The sequence below is a fragment of the Nothoprocta perdicaria genome, unplaced genomic scaffold, assembly GCF_003342845.1.
Source record: "Nothoprocta perdicaria isolate Ctin4 unplaced genomic scaffold, notPer1 scaffold_254, whole genome shotgun sequence".
Classification (NCBI taxonomy): domain Eukaryota; kingdom Metazoa; phylum Chordata; class Aves; order Tinamiformes; family Tinamidae; genus Nothoprocta; species Nothoprocta perdicaria.
In genome coordinates, this window is record NW_020455482.1 from 514,656 (window position 1) to 528,811 (window position 14,156).

At 45.3% G+C, this 14,156-nt stretch overlaps 2 protein-coding genes across 4 annotated transcripts; both read left to right on the plus strand.

Moving 5' to 3' along the window:
* Window positions 1-2,052: 2,052 nt before the first annotated feature.
* KCNE2 (potassium voltage-gated channel subfamily E regulatory subunit 2) lies at window positions 2,053-2,430 on the plus strand. Its single transcript, XM_026040387.1, has one exon. The coding sequence runs from the start codon at window positions 2,053-2,055 to the stop codon at window positions 2,428-2,430; it is 378 nt and encodes a 125-aa protein (XP_025896172.1).
* Window positions 2,431-5,075: 2,645 nt separating this feature from the next.
* On the plus strand, window positions 5,076-13,618 carry SMIM11A (small integral membrane protein 11A). Of its 3 annotated transcripts, none has more exons than XM_026040390.1 (5): window positions 5,076-5,106; window positions 5,901-6,007; window positions 9,802-9,918; window positions 11,485-11,664; window positions 13,452-13,618. In XM_026040390.1, the coding sequence occupies exons 3-4, from the start codon at window positions 9,898-9,900 to the stop codon at window positions 11,650-11,652; spliced, it is 189 nt and encodes a 62-aa protein (XP_025896175.1). In that variant the 5' UTR covers window positions 5,076-5,106; window positions 5,901-6,007; window positions 9,802-9,897; the 3' UTR covers window positions 11,653-11,664; window positions 13,452-13,618. The 3 variants fall into 3 exon arrangements, with proteins under 3 accessions (XP_025896175.1, XP_025896174.1, XP_025896176.1); XM_026040389.1 differs by lacking the exon at window positions 5,076-5,106 and adding an exon at window positions 5,248-5,288; XM_026040391.1 differs by lacking the exon at window positions 5,076-5,106 and adding an exon at window positions 5,633-5,703.
* The last annotated feature ends 538 nt before the right edge of the window (window positions 13,619-14,156 follow it).

Below are 14,156 nucleotides of genomic sequence, written 5' to 3' on the forward strand. Positions count from 1 at the left end.
CCAAGGGAAAGACAGAGAAACGTGGAGCTTATGGCAAAGGATAGAGGACACATGAAACAAAGCAACATGAGAAAGAGGTATCCCACTAGAAGGAAAGAGGTAAAAGACTCATATTGTCAACTTCCCACTGGAAGGAGAAAAATATTTTCCCTTGAAATGCTTCAGCCTGTTCTCTTCAGTCTATTTGGCTGACAGACCTTTTATAGAGTCTTTATAGCTCAGTGTTCAGGTTCTTGTAGCCATATCAGCCAAGAGAATTATTATTATTATTATTGTTATTATTATTATTATTATTATTATTATTATTATTATTATTGTTATTTAGATCTCCTCTTTACTTCTTTAATGTCTAGCTCAACAAAAAGCAAGCTGCATCAACACTTAAGCCTAGAAAACGTGATTGTGCTTTTTTACAATGTATGAAATTGCATAAGCATAAAGAGCAGTATTCAGCATCTGACTGATGTAAGCTGTCAGCCAATATTTAACTTTCCAGGTGAGATTAGATTTAGCATTTCACTTAATATAAACATAAATGATTCAGTACAATGCACTTATTTAACAGGCAGGTGCTTACAGCCTTGTACTGGCTGGAGGCTAACTAAAGTTTAAGATAGCACTTTTCTCTCCAGGAGTATTGTAATATTATCCAGCGGAGTTTTAAAATCTGATTGTTACTCTGAATCTCATCAGAGAAGGACAAAAAAAAGGTATGTTTCTGTTAGCAATTTTTAATTTCTTATTAAAAAAAAAGCTCAGTATTTTTTGTCCTCAGTTAAAGAAAAAGTAGAGAGATTTAGAACTTTAGAACTTAAAAAGTTTTGGGACAGTCTAGATTTATTGTTTATTTTTAGTAAGTATATAAGYGTACAAAGAGATATAGATGTGTATGTATCTGCATGTGCCTGTGTGTATGTCTTGTTCTGTAGTGCTGATATTATTAGGCTGGCCCAAAAAGCAGAGGAATAGCTAAACTTAAGAACATCGATAGCTAAACTTAGGAACATGCAAATTTGAAAGACACAGTAATGTCTTATATGTGAGCTGCTCACCAAGACTGAAGTAAGCTCATCATTGCTTGAAGATGGTACTGAGATTGAGTGAGTTTTTGTGGAAGTTTTGCTCCATGTTCTAGGTCTTGGTAGCCTACAGCTTCAATCACTCCTCACCGATTTTTGAAGGCTAGTAAGGTACAATGTGTTCACACCTTCCTCTCCATATAGGAAATGCAGAAAAGGATAGCATTTTTTTTTTCTTCTTAGGAGCCTTTTTGCTGGAGTTAGTGCATGAGTTTCTCTCCTGATCTAGCCCAATGTGAGTGGGACCAGATGGATGAGCATGGCTCCATGGATCAGAGGAATATTTAGATTGACAATTAATCTGTTGCTAAGCAGGTGTTGTCCATCCATGCATTGCTTTATTCAAGGATCCATAGCCTGGGAGCCTCAGCTGGGTTCCTTTCCTACCCTTTGACCCTCTATTGCTACACTATCAGCACTGAAATCCAGCCTTAGACAAAGACTATTGGAAGCTGCAACTCCTGGAAGGCCTTGGTGTGGAAATGTCTGTAACAGGGTCTGCTGGGTCAGTCCCTGTGTGGGAGCTCTGAAGGAGAAGTGTATTGGAGAGGAATGTTTCCAGTGCGATGGAGGTCTTATTCATGGTTTTACAGAAGCACCTGGGTGAGCTTTGGAATAGCTGGGATGGGCATGGGAAAGATAGAGCTTTACAGCATATCTAGCATCCTCTCTTCCTTTGTGAGGATGGGCCATGGTCAATGAGCTTTACTGAGGAGTCTTTGGCCTCCCACAGTAATGACCTGAGTGAAGAGAGGAGTAAGACTTCCYTGGATTTCTGAACAACTATTGCACTCAGAAATGTGTACCATTAACTAATCTAAAATGGGCACTAAGTTTTCACCATCAAGTGGCAGGTTTAATCTATTACTATCGTTTGTCAGAATGCAGACAAAAGAAATCAATGCAACTGTTATATTACAGACATTCAATTAAAAAAAGTATCATTTGTCCTTAGTCGCTGTCACCAGGAAGGATGGCTGAAATACGAAATTTCACCCAAGCAGTGCAAGACATTTTCAAGAAAACATTTCTCACTTACATGAATGACTGGAGGAAAAACATGACCGAAGCAGCAGATGAATTGCAAGCTAAGGTTGATGCTGAAAACTTTGACTATGTCATCCTTTATTTGATGGTAATGATTGGGATGTTCTCCTTCATCATTGTGGCAATCTTGGTGAGCACTGTGAAATCGAAGAGGAGAGAACACTCCAAAGATCCCTATCATCAGTACATTGTTCAGGATTGGCATGAAAAATATAAAAGCCAGGTTCTGAATCGAGATGACTTCAAGAGTGTTGTCCATGAAAACTTTGGTGCAAGAGAAAAAAATAGCCCTGGATCACCCTGACGTTTTGGAAACATCAGAAATGATGAAATCATAAAGCCACATATAGGGAATTCACTGCAATTATAAAAATGGGTATAAAACTGTTTATTAAATTAACAGACAGGTCAAAGTAGGATAGAGTGCTGAGGAAACATTAAATCAACAGTGAAAACTCTGACAGGGCTGTCTGSAGGAACATTCAAGAAAAATGCATTATTGTGCTTTGATGTTCTATTCTTCGAAATAAATAAATAAATACCCAAATTTTTAGCATTTTTTTTTTTTTTGAAATTCAGATGCAATTCAGGTATTCTCACCTTAGAATAACTAGCATGTGCAAAAGTGTCAACTGAGATCCAAACTACACGGTCCATCTTAAAAACAACATAAAACTGTACAAATAACTACCAAGACCCCTCCAACAACACGCTATGGTATGAATCATAAGAGGTTACCTGCACACACATTCAAGCCAAACTGTCACTCTAATGATGTAGTCTGGCTCCCATTTTGTCTTCCTTATTTGTAACTGCAAAGACTGACTCATGGTCTTCTCAGGAGGCTTGCTTTACAGCAACAGAACTCCTGAAGTGGCAGTCTTATTCTGAGGACTTGCACAGGTTTTGCAGGGCAGCCTCCACAGGTTCATCAGCTACCTTCAAGTCTGTATCTGGCCATCTTGGCTCTTCTGCTGCTACTCAGTTCTCCAAAGTTCCGTCTACCTGCGATGGAAGTTGGGTTATGGAGGCTTTGGTTACATCCCTAGCAGCCAGTGCTCAGTGTAAACCACTGAGATCTTGCTCTATGACTTTCAGAGATGGGATTTTTATACTTAGCTATCAAGGCTGACCCAATTTCTGATTCATAAGGATTTCCCATTTTGGATACTGGCTTCCACTGGCTGGGAAATGGGCGCTCGTGATGATTTTTATTTCCCAGTGCTACCAAAGCACCATGATGCTGCTTCTCAGGCAACAATTACAAGCAGATTTGATATTAGAATATGTTTCCTTTTGTAAGGCTCTGAGTTTAGCTCCTATTCATGTTGCCAGACTAAAACCGTTTAAGCCAAAAGTTCCCGTGCTGGGTGTTTATTTTGTGGGCTTGTTTGCTTTTAGAATGCTTTGGCTGAAACATGTTTGATGCTGCTTTTCCAACAGCATTAAATGAGAAAAGCAAAAGAAATGGACTTCTTTTATTGGGAAGCTTTGTCTTGTTTTTCAGTCTGCTCCTGAGATCTAGCATCACAGTTGCTGTCATGYTCCAAATATGCCTTTTACTGGCATAGTTATAAGCCTTTGAATAATCTCTGTCCATGAGTGTTAGTGAAGAGTTGTTAGGTCGCAGCAAAATTTACTGGTTAGTCAGACTCCACCATGCATCCCCTCTTGCCTTCTACCTCCCCTTGGTGACCTGTGGGTGTATGTCAGCTGTTTTGGTGATGCTCAACAACTACATTGCAGGAGTCTCCTTAACTGTTACTCTTGGAGCCCATGGGCTGGAATAGTGCTGCTCATTATGCTGCTCATTTTCAGGAGCTCAAACACTGAGGAGCTCACTGTTTCCTAAGCAAATGACACAGCCTGAATATTTAGCTCTGTTTGCCTAATGACAAATAGCAGGGCTGATAATTACACTTTACACTGCTGTCCTAGAGGTCCCTTCCAACCTTGAATATTCTGTGATTCTGTGAAATCGGTTCCTCGCTCCCTGAGGAGGCTGCCTGCAGGCCTGGGAAGGTGAAGGAAGGTATGAGTGAGGTATGTAAAGTGCTGCTTTCTACTGGCAGTAGCCAGGACTGTGCAGATTTACCCATCTGCATTGGGCAAAGAGCTGCAGGAAACCAGTAGCTGCWGCAGAGGGGAGGCAGCACCAGTGAGCGGCAGCCTCACTCCTGCATTGCCCCTTGGGCAGGGAGAGCCTCTGCCCCCCAGCACTGGGAAACACAGTGGGACCACAGGTGTATCCATGCCATGTGCTGRCATGGGCACAGGCAGGATTTGGCCCTAAAGGCTGCCTGTTTGCAAGACCGGCACAGCTTCTTTGAGGGTCTGCATCACTGGACACAGAAGCCTCCTAAGAAATGAGCAGCTTATCTGTTCATCATCTGCTCTCCTCTGTGGTTTCGCTTGAGGCTTCCTACTTCCAGGGACTGCTGTTCTGCAGAAAAACATGTTTCGAGGGGAGGGGTACGGAGGGCAGCTGCAGAGCGACTGCGCTCTTCACCAGGAGCCCCCATTGTGCTCTTCACCAGAAGCCCCCGCCAGCTGGAGAAGCACCATATGTCTGAAATAGCACCAAGGTGGCAGCCAGCAACAAAGCAGTTGGGTTTGCTTTCACGTGGCACATCAGACCCTCCCCACAAGGGCTTTTCCAACTCCTGGGGGCCCTCAGGACACATGTGCGCACTGCCACCTCATCCCACYTCTGCAGCGGTGCCACGCAGGGGAGGAGGCAGCCCCAGAACCACCAACACCACGGGGGTCCCGCGTGCGCCCTCGTGGCCCTTCAGCCCCGTCCTGGCTGGAGGGAGAGGCGGTACAGTGTGGTGGGGACACAAATTTCCGCCAAAAAGAAAGGGGAGGTTCCCACCATCCTTTCCTTAAAGGGGGCTGGGGAGGCTAAATGCCACTGCGAGAAAAGAGGAGGAGGGCAGGCTGCCATGGAGAACCTCAGCACTGACATGCACTGAACCCCGTATGTCCCGCTTTTCCTTGCCGTGCTGTTTCCTTCCTCCATCCTCCCCCAAGGTGAGCGCTGGCCTCCCGGCTCCGCTCGTGCATGGCCAGGCCTCCCCTCCCGCAGCGGCTGCCGGGAGCTGCCGCTCTTGGGAGATGTAGTTTGCCGCCAGCCGGCGCAATGGCCGACGGTGAGGCACGGTGAGAGCGCGGTGGCCGTCTTYCCCCCTCCTCCCGTACTCCTGTGGCCGCCCGGCCACCCACCATGCCGGGCGCCCGAGCCCACGCACTGCCCGCCGGGGCTGAGCGGCGCGGGCGGGAGCGGGACTGCCGCCCACCGCTGTCGTGCCGGCCTGCTCGGCCTCTGCTGCGCCTGCCTGCCCCGCAGCCTGCCCCACGGCCTGCCCCACTGCTTGCTGGCCTCCCTTCCTCCCTGCTCTCCTCTTGCCTGGCTGCCCCCATGCCCCTCGCCCACCATGCCGGCCTCCTTCCTGCCCCCCTGCCCACCGCCCTGACGTGCATGTTGCTGCATCTGAATCTGTTGTCTTTGTTTTCCTAAACTAAACTAAAGCAAATACGTAGAAGGGTTCTGAAGTTATTATACGTTGAAAAAAAGGTTTGTTTTCCTCAGGCGTGGGTGAGTCCCTGGCAGTGCTGGGCRTTGCTGCAGCTGGGGCCAGGAGGCAAAGCTGGGGTCAGGATGGTGCCAAGGAGAGGCTGCCAGCCCTGCAAACCCTCCTTGCAGTGACTCCAGCATGTGGCTAGTGCTTGATGTGCTGCTGATGTTTTTCTTTCTATTTGGTTTTAATCCAGGTGCCATTCTTGACATACCCCATCTGCTCTGTGCTTCATTACCAGGTCTTGGAGTGTATGAAGCACTGCCAAAGGAATTATTTGTGTTTTCATTTCCACTTCTTCAGGTATGAAGATCTCGCATGCTTTTATGTTTCTGATGTTCTTTTGATTGGTGTTAGTTTTGAAATTACCTTACAAATTATGTAAACTGAGTAGTTGCACCGATCTTGCAATAGAGTGTTGTCTTGCCTACAGTGTGAATTATAAATGTCGGAGTGCTCGTGCTTGGAGCAGTGGTTTGTGAGGGATCCTAGTGCAGCAGGTCTGGTACATCTTTGTACAGAGGTATACAGAGGTCTGGTACATCTTTGTACAGAGGTATTTCCCTGTATTTCCACTCTATTTCCCTGTAACCTTTGGGCTGTGCCATATTATTATGTACCATTACATTTCCATCTACTCAGTTCTCTATTTTGAGGAGCCTTGGTACTGTCCTAAGATACTGAATCTGATGCATAATGCAGCAGGCCAAGCATAGTTCCTGGATAATCCAACTACTGAAATTAGCATCTTTTGTGAAATGTGCATATTTTTCTCTGAAATAAATGCATCAAAGAAAGCAGCAAGAGGAGACTGGTGGAAGAAACCCCCTTTTCTAGTTCAGTAGGTATTCAGCCGTCGCTCAGTTCTGAATGCAGGCAAATACTTCACTGCTTTCTGAGGCCTTGCAGCTGATGACTTTTATAGCTCTTAACAAGAGAAGGCCTCTATCTATACTCCATCTATATAAAAATCCATATAAAAATGGATATACTCAGAAATCTTGGGTAGAGAAAGGAATATCTCAAGCCCCGTTTTACTGCTGAGTGAATGGAGTTATTGGCAGGCTGACTGAGAAGTTCAGCCAAGACAACTCAAGTGGGATTGTGAGTTCCCATGTAGACGTGTTCTGGTGCACACAGACCAGTCAATATTCTRGTGCTCCTGAGCAAAGAATAGTGTGAGTGGTTGGGTTGGGCTGTGGTTGTGGTAAAGGAGAGCTATAAYTCAGTGGCTGACAGACCTGGACGCAATTCCTTGCTCTACCATAGCCTTGTCCTCTGATTGGGACCTGACTCCTTAGCCTGTTTGGGGTGGTTTGTGTTGCATAATGTGTTATGTGGAGAACCTAGGGCTAGTGTAAGCTAAAACCTGGCTCTGTGACTTGGCACAGCGCTCTCTGGGAGCTCTCTAAACCAGCTGAAGATGGGGGCCTCCAGCACCAGGTTTAGTTTCCCTGCCTGCCTGCACTGCACCCTGTAGACTTCACTGCACTTGGAGCTGCTGGAGGATTGACAGTGCAGTGGATGCACACCTCTATTCCMATTCCCATCTGTAGTACTTTGATCCTGCTTCACAGAGCGGGGCAGAAGGTAAATAGGCTAGTGATTGGGAGGTACAAACTAGTGAAGAAGAATATAGATATGTGTGAGAAGGCTACCAACTTATCCCTATTTCATATAGATGCATATGAGTATGTGATAGACAAGTTATGGACAGCCTACTGCAAAGTCTCAGGCAGAGTTTCAAGCAGAACCTAATACTCCCATTTATTTTTCACRTGGCTCAGCATGAGACCTTCTTGCTTTCAAATGAAGGTAATGGTGACCTTCTGTGGAGCCAAGCCTTCACTTCCATTACTGCTGTGTTTGTTAAAGGAGCTTGCGTTTTCTTGGGGAACAAACAATGCCTGACTATAAATGTGTTTTGAACTCCTATCTTTGCCTTATCTGCTTCTAAAAAAGCAAACATGGAGCTCTAGCTGGTTATTGTTGGCCTGCTTACTTTTACATTATCACAACCTTGAAAGTACAGTGTGTGAGTTTTTGCTTTTGAATTGATAATGTCAGTGCTTAWAAGTGTTGCTTTTCAAATGCAAGATGAATCCTACCTTTTTTTACTCCTTTTCCCTGTTTCCTCGCTCTTTCCCATGCCCCAACTCCACCTACTGTTATTCTGCCTGGAGGTTTCAATTGTGTTTTACAAGGTCTAGATCGAGATGGAGGTTGGAAAATTTAATAGATGAAATAGAGAGATGGGTGTGATCTTTGGGGATTGGTGACAGGTTGTGGAAATGCAATGTGGAGAGAATGTGGTAGCTTCACCACTCAGTTCTCTCAGGAAAAATCACTGTAAGGAGAGACCTCCAAAAGTCTCAGCTCTCACAGGAAGCATATCTGCCTGCAACATTGCTGTTCAGAGGAAAGAGAGGATTTACTTCCCATCATTTGTGACTTTGGTGCAGCTACACTATCTGATGCTGCTACAGCTATTATGAATACCTAATACAGGGAAGGAGAGCAGGCCTTTTGTCTCAGTAGAGTGRAAGTATTACTAAAGTGTCGTGCTGAATGGTAAAATCATCGTCTCAGAAATGAGAGCATTCCCAGGAGTGCATACAGTGATCTGCATTGTGTGCTGCTTCTCGTTGGTGGGACAGTTCCCTGCCACCAGAGCCCACAGATGGGCTGTCGTAAGATTTGCTGAATCTAAAACTTTCTTCTGTGTATAAAAAAACCACTAAAATCCTGTTTTCAGCATCATCTGCCAGATCTTAGTGTGTTCTTGAATGGCTGAGTTCATGCTTTTTACAACACACTGCAAATCTGACTCCATATGAACCACAGAATTTACAGCAGTTTAGGAGCAGAGTGAGAATAGTATTTGATGAAGACCCATTGCAATCAACATTTTGGCATGAGGACACTGCAGTTGTTAGTGCAGCTGGTCTGATTTTTTTTACCAGAAGAGAGCTGCACGAGTCAGGATCAGTTTAGCAAATACTAAATAACMATGAACAGGTTGGCTGTGCTGCTGCTCAGGTGGAGTTCAATCCTGGTAATAGGAGCTGGCTTTCTGATTTTCTGGTTTGAATCTCCTCTGACTGTGGGATGTAGTCCTGGAATGCGCTGAGATGTGGCATGGGGTGGAGAAGCTGTGGCCATTCCAGGGGGCAGGAGACCTGGGAGCGGGATAGGAATCTTGCACGCGCTGACATCTGCAGACAAGGACGCTGGAAGTCCTGGGAGCTGTTTCCACCTCTGGCCGCTCTCTGGGCAGTGTGTGGCTGTTTGTGATTGCACGTCACAGCTGCTGTTAGTTGGTGAATAAGTCTTCACGAAGACGTGTCTTCTGAGCTGCGTGATTGAAGAAGGGAAGGTGAAGGTTTGGATGGAGCCCTAGGGCTTGCCCTGCTCTCCAGCAGCGGCTCTGCTGCTGCACTGACAGGAAGCACCTCAAGGGGCACAGGAAGAGGAATGGGCTTAATCTGAAACCTGGCAGCCAAAATAGTGTCAGCACCAGCAGAGCTGCTGCAGAGGCCAGCGGGGACAGCGTTAGAGCTGGGTGCTGTGGGCTCTGGGTGTTTCTCAGCTCTGAAACTCTTAAGCGTCCATCAGCCAGTTGATTTGCTTCCATGTTACTATGCCTTGCAAGGAGAAATTAATTTATAAGTTGGTCAGAGAAAAGCAGCTAGATATTAGTATCCCGTTAGGCATTCAGGCTCCGACGAAGGCCAATGCACAACTCTTCCAGAAGCGTTTCCAGCCAGCCAGGCCTCAGCCACTGTGGGACAGCTCCATGCGCACACGYGTCCAGCCGTGAGGGCGGTGGGCGCAGTGTTTGAGCCGGGCAGCYCCGGGCGAGCCGTGCGCGGGCGCCGCACCTGCCTCGGGCCTGTCAAGGCCCTGGCCGTGTCCCTGACAAGCGCACGGGCGCTGCTCTTGTCTGTCAGCCCCAGAACGACCCACGTGGGTCGGTCCCGAGCGCCGGGGACTGACACGGACAGCYGGGCTCCATGCGGCCCGTGCAGAGAGGTGCAGTGTGGACGTGCTGAATGCAAGCAGATGAGCTAATGCCTTTTAATTTGTGTTTCTTCAAGATGTTTCTGCCCTGATCTGGGCCTTCGGAAGTGTGACACACGTCGGTGCTGGGCACGGCCTGCTGTGGGACAGCCAGGACTCGCTACGCAGACAAGATGGTGGCGTTTAACTGGAAGGTGAGGATGTTTTGCATTTTTAAAACAGTGATGTTCTGCCCTTCCTTAAATACGTAGCTTAAAGATGCAGCCCTTGCCTACACGAAGGTGACTTAACCCCCTCACTGTCTCACCTTCAGGCTCCCTTCAGGTCCCCCTGTTGTCGTTTCCTATGGTTCATACTCAGCCCCGACCCCTGTTAGGGACTCAAGCTTTTGGACCTGAATGCATTGCTCGTGGGAAGGCTCTGCTCTGCTGGCCCCTGCTCTTCCAGGCTTTCCAGACTTTTCTCATACACTATTATATGGAAATTTCTCCATCCTGTGGAGAACATGCTGCACAATTCCGCAATCCTGTGRAAACATTTTACATGGCATGTGCATAAGGCACACTGATGTCATGTGCTAACAATTTTAATGGGTTTGATTAAAGCGTTTATCGTGAAAACAGCTCTAATTACAAGCCCTGGCTCTACCTGTATGGTGTTACAGAGGTGTGGTTAAAAGCGAGTGCTGCTTTTAATGTGTGSAGAGATTTGGAGAATATGTTTTGTAAAATTAGTGTGGAGAGACTTCCTGTCAGGGGTAACATGTGCAACTTGTATAGATGAGTGTTACAAAACCCCTTACTTGAGCACTCTGATATGTTTGCTTTGAGGGGAGGCCTCAATGGTGTACAGATACAAACTCTTCCTAAATCCAGTAGTTTCACAGTGATAAACAACTCTGGGGTGTTGGGAGGTCTGCTGGGGGTACTGGGAGACCTGCCAAGGAGAAGCATCACTGTGAATCTGCTCAAGGTAGGACTCATCCTGCAGGCCGAGTGTCTCTTAGGAAGAATGTGCTGAGATGTTCCTGTGCCTCTGGTACCTGCAATCCTGGTTCTGGAATTTACACCTTTCACTGCATTATTTTTGCAGCATTTGTATTCCAGTTTCACAGTACTACCCATACACACTCACAATGTAGCACACTTTCATAGCATTGAAACAGTTAGTGCAGCTTCATTAGTTCCAAGGGCTAAAAGCTCTTGAAACTGACTCATKGGATGTGAAGAAAGAGGCTGGGTTGGTTTTCCTTCTCTCTGGCTCAAAGACTCTTATATCTTCTAGATGTGGGCAAGTTGACTGCAAAACTCCTGTGGATTAAAATTTTTAGGAAGAAAAAAGGTATCCTCAGGCGTTATATCTGAGGGCAGAGATAAATGGCTATGTCATTCCTGGGAGCTGTGCAGAAGCATTGCTTACTTAGAAGTATTGCTTGCCTTTCGCCTTTTCCAAACAGCCAGAGATAATCACTGTTTCAACTCCAGATCCTGCTGCTTTCTCGTTTTCTGTAAGGCAAACAAATGGGACAAAGAGCCATTCAAAGAGGTTTCCTACACAAACTCAAATGAAGTAAACTTATTTTTGCCCTTTTTTCCCTAGCCATTGGTCTGCCTGGTTAAAATATTTTGTACAAAAGAGAAGTATTATTCCAGCTTGGAAAAGTATTGTTGCTCTAGGAAGCTGCATAACATCCCTGTAGATTCAATTTTAATTGCCCKAGTGTTCCCGTAACTGCTTAAACATATTATTTTGTATTTCAGGCTCTGGAGAATTTYCCATTGCTGATGTACATTTTGGCAGCTAAAACATTGATCCTTTGCTTAGCATTTGCTGGGGTCAAAATGTACCGGAGCAAGAAAATTGAGGAAAAATTGAAGAGGGAACGTGAAGAGAAATTGAAAAAAGAAGCAGAGAAAAAGGATGAATGAAGAGCCTCTCAGGTATAGAATTTATTTGACATCCTGGTGCTCCATAATGGCATTACTATGTTAAAGCCATTACATTTTGACTTGGATATGTTTGGATTACGCAGTTTAGAATTACCACRGTTATTTGAATTCTTGCAAGATTTGTGTCCACTGATGCCTCAGCACATTTGCATGCCCATATCATGCCCATTCTTTGAAAGAAAGCAGTTACCACCAGAAAAGCTTGATAAACATAATTTGTGATTTCAGAGAGGTGAGCGTGATATTCTTCTGCTGCTGTTTAGCTCCCTGAGTTTTTGTGCCCAACTGGTTGCATAGGATGTCCCAATACAGTGAGGAGGTTGTTAAACTGAGCAAAAAAAAATCCATGATAGATATGTCAGATAGGATGTCATAACAAGATTCCCTGGCCTTAATTACCATAATTAAAATGGAAAAGGATCAGACATTCCATGTTAGTTAAATGCATGACAAGTTGTAGGCAGTGTAGCCGGCAGGGCCAAATCTCATGCCACGGAGCTTCCTAAGATAATAGAAATGCTGCAGATTATGCAGTGTAATTTGTTCTCTCTATATATGTAGTTCGGTGAGAAAGAGGGAAATCTTTTTCCAGAAAGAGCAAAATGAGCATTGTCAAAGTTCAAAAAAGTTTGGGTTTAAGTTCCCAGTGTGCCAAGTTGCTTCCTGCTCTCTTCAAAGTGAGCTTAAGCAATCATCACCTCATTGGACTGTCCATTAGCAAAAGTCTGTTAGCAAAATCAGTGAATCAGTGTTTTCCAGCATTAGCATTATATTCTCTTCATTGCTGGCCGTGTGATTTTTTTATAATTTCATTTCACCTTACTCTGCATAAAAATGAGCATTCTCTTCCTACCTGCCTTTTGTAAGCTCAGTTGGAGTTTAAAGTAACGCTACTCTCTATTAAACTGGAAATCTTACTTTTTGCTTTTGAGTCCATCACCTTACATATGAACAGTTTCATTTTTTAGAAATTTTGCTAGCTTTGGTGCATTATTTCGTGCAAGAGGGACTGGAAACTGACTAGAAATCGTTACCTGGAAGTAACCATGGCAATGGAGCGATTCATTCCCATGGGAAAAAAACAACAGAAACAAAGATATTTTTCAGTCTCCTGTTTATGTCACATTGGGGACGTATCTCTGGGATGACCTGTGCCGTCTTAAGTTCTTATTTTAAATCAGTTTAGCTAGCAATTGGAAAAGCTCCGTGTGGACATCTAGTTTGTGCTGAATACATCAGATAAGGGTAAGTTATACGGAGTTCTCGTGCTAAACAAACGAGAGATTAGGCACAAGGGCAGGTTGCCCTGCAAGTGAGCAGACCTGCTTCTTTTACCAAGAAAATGGTGCTGTGCTGGGAGTGCAGCAGCAGGTGCCAGGGTGTTCTGCCTGGGAGTGTCCTTAGCCCAAAGAACTGCTCCAGTGGGATGTGGAGCTTGTCCTGTGGGTCTGGCGTGTGACATTGGCCTTTTGAATGAGTGACTTTAAAGAATCCCCAATTTCTCAGCAAATAGGCTAAAAATTCTCTTGGTCACACAGTGTTGCTACCGGAGGAGGCCGTTTCTAGGACTATCATCCCTGTCTGTCCTGGGCCTGCGGGAAGGCATGGATTCTCCTACCCTGAAAACCTTCTCTGGTGTCTGCAGTGCCAAGCCGCAATTAGCTCCGACTGCAGCGTGCCACATGGGCAGGCAGCTTTAGCCCATGTGCTGCCAGCCTAGCAGGTCTGCTCTTCTCACTGCTCTCTCCCCACCCTGCAGATTTTCTCTCTCTTGGCAGCTTCCTTGGATTCCTCTCCTGGGAGAATGAAGCTTTCCTGAAGATGAAGGATATTGCAAAGGAAATGAAGCCCTGAAGAGTAACATTCACTTAAATTGTATCTCCACTCTTTTTTTTATATACATACAGCAAAATACCTAAGCTTCTATTTATGCAATAAAAAATCCTTTGTTTAAAAAAAGAAAAAGTAATGGGCTTGGTTGCTGCTTACTACAAATGCTACAATGATTGCTGCAAGGGAGGCATTTTTTAAAGATTAGCAGCAAAGGGCTGGCAGATTTTAAAGGGGTARAAACCTCCGAATCCCTCATAGGTCTGTCTAACTGGAGAGACAGAAGGAAGTTGCAAGGTCTCTGCATCACTCCTTCAGAGGAACTACTTCCTGCAGGCMTGTACATCTGGGACTCAGGGGCCCTTTCTTGAATAATTGAATAATTGAATAATATTCATTAAATAAATAATATTTAATAAGTTCTGGAGGTGTCGGATAGATGAGTGGATGATGAGGTGAATTGAGAACTGGCTGCATGGCAGAGCTCAGAGGGTGGTGATCAGTGGCACTGAGTCCAGTTGKAGACCTTTGGTTAGCAGTGTTCCCAGGGGTCAGTCCTAGGTCCAGTCCTGTTCAATTTATTCACCAGTGACCTGGATGAAGGGACACAGGGCTCCCTCAGCAAGTTTGCTGACGATACCAAACTGGGAGGA

What these genes read in the sequence shown, in the direction of transcription:
- KCNE2 (XM_026040387.1), top strand. Translation starts at nt 2,053, where the DNA reads ATGGCTGAAATACGAAATTTCACCCAAGCAGTGCAAGACATTTTCAAG.